A 7,153-nucleotide genomic window follows, 5' to 3' on the forward strand; every position below is an offset into this window, starting at 1 on the left:
AAAGTAGCAGACAAATAGCACCTTTTTAGCCTCCTATTATGAGAAGGAGATATGGCTTTGTCTCTGCTTGTTGAAGTTGGATTAGCCTCAGCAGCTACAGGTATATACACATCTAACACTGGCATTTTAAAAATTAGAACAGTATTATTACAATTAATAATGGCACATCTATCAATATATACATAGTTGATATGGAAGATGCTCACCTGTGTAAGCTGACAATACACTGTCTTTTCCAAGTACTCCATTTCCAACCACAGCAGAGACTTTGATGGTGTACAGGTTGCCAGGTATTAAATTAGTGATGGACACATTTTCATACATTGTTGTCACATTTGAGGCTGGATTTCCTAAAACTTGAACTAAATAGGAGCTTTTGTTTCCAGTCGGTGGTAGCCATCTCAAAGAAATTGAATCAATGGCGATGTCTGTCACATTTAGATTGTTGGTTACATTAGGTACTGAAATAGGAAAATAGAATGTGAAGTAACACTTTCAAATTTTTTACATTATTGGTAGAAATATTTTTCCTAACAGATAAACTACAGAAAAAACATCTAAAAGTTACCTGTCGTTGGAAAAAATTGGCAATATAGGGCCCGATTCACAGAACTAACTTAAGACAAAATCCTAAACTTACTACTTTTGGTATTCACAGAAGTTAGGATTTTGTCTTAAGTTTGTCTTAAGACAGACTTAAGACTGATTTCAGACAAAATCCTAACTTAAGTCTGTCTTAAGTCTGTCTTAAGACAAACTTAAGACAAAATCCTAACTTCTGTGAATACCAAAAGTAGTACGTTTAGGATTTTGTCTTAAGTTAGTTCTGTGAATCGGGCCCATAGATCTCTAATAGATTGAAATACTTTCTAACACCACTGCTGCTTTGATTTTAGATTTGAAAATTGAGACTTGTACTAAAGAATATACATTCCCAAAAGAGCAATACAAAGGTTTCCAATGTCATCTCTTCAGTTATGATGACTTACTCACAACTCCCAACTGCAAGGAACTGTAAGTTAATCTCATTATTTCTAGAAAAATGTTTTCCAAAATTGATAACAGATTCAGAATTAAAGTACGGTTGTAATATACGCTTAACAGACAGCCTGTATAGCAAAATATGTGCTAATCAGAGGTTAGCTTATATTCCTAAATAAAATGAGTACACATACAATTTGATTTCATTTATGATGTAATATTCACATATGATGGAATGTTATAAAACAGGGCGAGCAGATTGTCCCAACTGCTCCAAATATATTATTAATTTGTATACTACTAAAACCATATATAGCATCCAGTTCACACACTTTATATGGCCTTCTATTTGTTCAAATTAACTCTTAGAATAGTAAGATAATAGCTTTTATCCATTTTCACTAATTAACTGATATTTTAGGTTTGGTATCAAAACCGGATTGATTTGATTTTAGATATTTCTGAACACTTGTTCTGAAAACACCTTTTGCTAGTTTGTTTAAATGTCAGCTCTGTTACTTTATAGCAGATTAACTGTGATTGACGTTTTTTTCATAACTTGGAATTATATGAATCTTCATTTTCACTGATTTCTCTGAAGAAAGCATGCACCAACTATTTTCATTCAACAAGAACTGACTAAGTACTACAGCTAAATACTTTTAAATATTTAAAATATAGAACTGCATGTAGATAACATTTTCCAGAAATATTTTGCCTATTGTCATAATTACTAGAATCCATGCTGATATTTCCAGCAGTATACCAGGTTTAACTTTTCATATAATGATGAAACCAGCAAACAATGTTTTATATTGAATTTCAAATGTGCAATAAGCTAATACTATATAGGTTTAGATTCAAATAACTGCATGTAGAGATTCAGGTTGCAACCATGACTCAGCAATTCTAAAGCCAAAGATATATTCTTATGAACAACATAATAACAAACTCATTTTAGAACACTACACTACAGTATATTACACATTTTGCTCACCCCTTGTTGAGACTTTTAGAGTCTTATTCACAGCAGCCATCCAATAAAACCAGAAGGTTAAACATGTTAAATTATCTAGGGGTTTTAAGTATTTCATAATTCCCTTCCCAACACTGTACCATTGCCAACAGGAGAATAACTGGCCTTAAAAAATGTTAAAGACAAGCACAGTTGTAATTTCTTCCCTCAGCCAATATTAATAAACAACTCCATACTTGAAAAACCTAAATAAGTTTGCCCTAGTTCACAATATATCCAAAGTCACTAATGATGATGTCATTATAGTTCAGAAATAATGCTGTCATTAGCTGGACTACTGAAAATATGCTCACCTGTGAAACCAGATAGAGACACTGTTTCTCCTTGTCTTGGTCCATCTCGTGCTGACACTTTAATGGTGTATCTGTTTCCAGGGACTAGGTCTGCTATGCTCACATGTTCTTTGGTAACTGTTGCATTCAGTGAAGGAGTGCCTAACATTGTTACCATGTAGGAGCCAGTGCCACCTTCAGGTGGATACCAGCTAATGAACAAAGATGTGGGGGAGATAGGGAGGAGAGTGAGATTTCTGACCACACCAGGATCTGAAAGGAACCAGACAAGGTAGCCGCTCAGTGCTTCTGCATTCTAGATAGGTCATTGGCAAATCACAGGACACGTCTAATGAAAATGAACATATTACATCACAAACTTGCAAGTAATTCATGAACAGATAAAAAATTGCTAAATATACACCTAAACATGGGGTGGGCAATGGTCACATGTGCTGTTCTGGCAGCCAAGTAAGTGTTGGTACTCAAGTAGGCAACACTCATCCCAATGTGCCTACCAGTCTGTCAACCCTTATTGGCTGCCATAACTGTAATATCACGACCCGGTCTTATCTTTAACCCTTCTGTGACTGAAATTCAGATTAATTTCTTAACTGAACTGATTATCTGCTGAGAGGTATTAAAGAGGTAATAAAATTATACTGTACCTTATTTTAAATGAAATAATATGGTTATCATGACACGCCAATGACATGTTTGAGTATCTGTGTTACCTTCTTGGCTACACTTGCATCAAGTACTTTATGATGATATCAGAAGCGATCTTACATGAGGGTTTGCTGTGCAAACAGTTCAGAGCAAACCTTTCCCTGAAAATACAGAAACTTTTGAAGAAATATGATTATTATACAACTTGAATTTATCCAGTAGTGACAAGTCATCAACTCATTAAATTGGTACACTAATGTTCTGCTTTGACAAGCGCCTTTCACCAGGGACCAAAAAACTCATAACTCCTGAATACTTCAGATATTTCCCTCCTTTTTGATGCCCTTTTGGTAGATGACTTCATGCATGCTCAAAGAAACAAAATTGGAAATTTATTTTTTAAAACCATATATTTTGCCATCACTGCAAGCATGATGACATTAAACATAATTATATTATGAACAGAGTTGTATATGCAATCAGATCCATATCTGAATGATGACATGCTCCCGTGATGCTGGGGTGCCTAAAAACAGCAAGGATGTAAACAATTTTACTTGACTTTCTTCCTTAAAATATCAAAATATTAATTTAAAACATCATGTTTTCAAAACAATTATATTCCTAAATATAAAAAATAAACAACAGTCTTAGAACCTCCTTTACCCTCCCTCACACCCAAATCATCACAATAGTCAACCTCAAATATAGCAGCCATTAATAATAAAGATCAAGATTTGCTTTCCGCTACTCTCATTTTCAATGTAAAATCCAAAAGTATTATTCATAGAGACTAAATTTAACTTAAAACACAAAGTCTCAGTTTGGATCTAATGCTTATCCATGTAGGCAGCATGCATGTCTCCAAGCGTAGGGCAGCCCAGGGGTGCTTTCCAAATCATTTTGCCAATTTCTTTAAAATAGGTCTCAACTTCACCATGGTTAGAATATTCTTCCTATCGAAGTGTCATATGACATATTATCAAGATGGGGTTAACAGCATTAGGCTTGTGTAGCAAAATCACCCCCTTTTTTTAGACTGTTGCTGCTGGGTTTTTTGACTGTGCACTGGGACTCTGCTAAACAGGCCCTAGTGTAAATGCTTTGAATCTTAAACCTTGTTGAAATTGTCTATACTCTTAATTGACATATTAACTTGCGTATCAGGCCCTAGGACATGGCATAGAATGTACTCTGGGCCTGCGAGTTAAATGTCACCAGTGGACTGCGACACACATAGTGCGACCACTAAAAAGGCAATACAAAATATGACTTATGGCCTGCCACCATTAACTTGGTTAGGCGGGTTTAAACTGCAATTTCGACCTGTCAAAATAACCACTTTTAAATATTAATAGCTCTCCACTAATTAGTCCATAAACGGCCATTCGTCTAGGTGAAAGATATTTAAAAGTAGGACATATAACAGTGTAAAGTTAAATATGTCCTTGCAGTGACAACACCCTATAGCCTATTTTCACTATAGCAAGATTGGGTGTTTCATAGGAAAGCACTGGGAAACTTTAATAAAAAATAATAATGTTATTTCTGGCTAGGAACTAGATATAACATTCATTTTTAGACTTTTTAAATAATTTATTATAAATTCAAATCATTATAAATTCTAATTTATAACAAACATTTCATAAAAGATACTTAGCAAAACATACATTTAGACCGCCTGGAGCAGAGAGAATCCCAGTTGCCTTATCTTCCAACCATCAACAAGAAGCTCATTAGCTCCTTGATTAGGAGCTAATTGACTTCTAGAGCTGAGAAAAAGGGCTTTGTGTTATGGGAGAAGTCTTGTACTTCTGACAGGATTACCATCTGCGCTGTGCCTAAGAACTTAATTATCTTCAAAGGGCTACGCCCTGCCACAGGCAGATGTAACTCACACCTGAGTTGCCCCCCATTTATAGTCCCTCTAGCTAGCCAGGCATTAAACCCAGTGGGCGAGGAGCTGCTCCCAGGTTGAGTTTTAGGTGACCACTGGGGAGTGTTTGCTTATTTCACTGACCACACCACTAGTGTGTGCACAGGAGTTCTGATTGGGGAAAAACAGTTCTGCCATCTTTGGTTTAGGTAGATAGGGGCACTGTGAAATTGTTTGCAGTAGGGCACACAGGAACTACTGCAAAAGTGGGTAGAGTTACCTATAAGAATTCATGCCAGACATAAACGTGACACCCCTAGGCACCCAAATCAGACATGAGGATAACAGAAAAAGGACTGTACCTGCTGCTAAGGTCAGTGAGGAGACCTGGAAGGTAGGACCTGCTCCCACTTCTACCCAGGACAAAGAAGTAGTATCCAAGGGTCAGTTGGTTTAACTTCTGCTAAGCTACAGGGACACAAATTGCTAGAGCCCATTTTCTGAAGATCCCAGCTGACCAGTTCAAACAGAACCTGTTCTAGATCCTGGTGGTGTCTTCTGCTGGAGTGAGTTTTGCCCCTAAGTGCTGTGCTTGAAATCCCGGGATCCTGCCTGTGTCAAGGTTAACTATGCCTAACAGCCTGGGAAACCAGGGGTCTTATTTATGAAGGCCTTGCGCCGCCGGTGCGTCACTTTTTCCCATTTTAAAAGTGGTGCACCGGCGGCGCAAGGCCTTCATAAATAAGGCCCCAGGGACTTAGAAACATTTTGAGCCCAAAGACCTCTGGAAGACCAGGACAAACCTGGCAAGTCATCTCTATGAAGGTATTTTGCTGCTATGCCAAAACTCTAGAAATACCTTTCATTGGAAATAATGGAGTGAGTATCTGGAGTTGTAGAGCACAGTTTAGCTACAGTATTCAGACTTGCCAAGTTGCAGTAATCCAAGCTCTGAAAAAGTGGCTAAGGACCTGATTGCAACTTTTGTCATTTTGGAGCTGGCTGCTATGCCAGCGCCCTACTGCAAGACCATCAAAGTTGTCCTCACACTGCCTGCTAGATTACCAGTTAATATCTCACTAGTAGTACTCCCGTGACAGGCCCGCTGTGGTGCCTTTGAAAGGCTGATAGCAGAGTCTTAGAAAGGCAGAATCATGGAACAGCCAAAGTGTGTTCCTGTATGGCATGAACTGTGATGTCTAGTGCTGTACTGGAACTGGGGGTGCACACATACAGTGGGGGTATATCATGTGCCCCCCTGAATGCACTCCCATACACAGCGACACCAGGGGGCTCTGTAGGGCCCTCTTAGATTTCTCACTATCACAGTTTTCATGGTGGTCTCACCACCAAGAAATCTGTGGCAGTGAGGAAACTCGTAATATGCTTGGCGGTGGCCCAGGGTACTGCCAGCATATTGCAGCCTCAGACCGCTGCAAGACCGCAGAGGGATAAGGGATCCCGGTAATAGCAATGGACTTATGACAGTCCGACCTACCAAAGTCAGAATATGGAGGTCAGACCGCATGTGGGGCAGTAGCCGCACCACCACTGCAGATTTGGCGGTTCTACTAGCCCCAAAGTCTAAGGTAGAAATCTTCATCAGACAAAGGCACCAAACGTATATGGCCAGCAGGCGGCCTTCCTCAAGCATGAATTTTGAATTTCTTTCACTCTGATCTTTTCCATAAAAATTCAACTACTTCACCGGGACCTCACCCGACACCCATCCGACATTTTGGAGCTCCTCTTGGCAACAGCATCAGAAGTTAAAACTTCCGACCGGGATGAACCTGGTTTCTGTATCCGATCTGCACTCCATTGCTGTTGGCCTTAATTCACACCTAGGTAATGTTCAAGCACAACTAGAAGACTGTGGTTGGGGTTTAATCATTTTTCGTACTCTTTTTATTTAAAATGTTTACATTCATATCGCTGGTTCCCCTTGTTGGTTTTTTGTCATGCTGGTGTATTTTTATTCGTTAGATTAATCCGTATTTTCATGAATTGGAGAATTATATTAATTGTGTTGTGTTTACAACATTTTAACTGTTTTGGTACTTTTAAATACACATTTTCTTATGTTAATTCTGCCAGCACTGTGAAATAGCTAGCAGGGGTTGAGCTCAGATTTAAATTACTGATACCTTTACTGGACCTAACAAGAATAGAGACATTATTTCTTTTGGTGGACTACACTCCACACCAACTAATTATTCACTTTGTCACAGTTTATGTTTACCCTAGCATAACACCTTTACTTGGAGATTCTATTGCAGCTACAGCCTGGAACCCAACAACTATTATCTACTGGATGAA

At 38.4% G+C, this 7,153-nt stretch overlaps 1 protein-coding gene across 1 annotated transcript in view; it reads right to left on the reverse strand.

Moving 5' to 3' along the window:
- The window catches only part of LOC144792174 (tenascin-X-like), a 92,852-nt gene extending 92,528 nt beyond the window's left edge, over positions 1–324 (reverse strand). Inside the window, exon 1 of the mRNA XM_078667075.1 lies at positions 207–324. Coding sequence (XP_078523201.1) covers positions 207–324 — 118 coding nt within the window. The remainder of the gene's footprint in view (positions 1–206) is intronic.
- Positions 325–7,153: the final 6,829 nt, after the last annotated feature.

Source organism: Lissotriton helveticus, chromosome 11 (assembly GCF_964261635.1).
Source record: "Lissotriton helveticus chromosome 11, aLisHel1.1, whole genome shotgun sequence".
Lineage (NCBI taxonomy): Eukaryota > Metazoa > Chordata > Amphibia > Caudata > Salamandridae > Lissotriton > Lissotriton helveticus.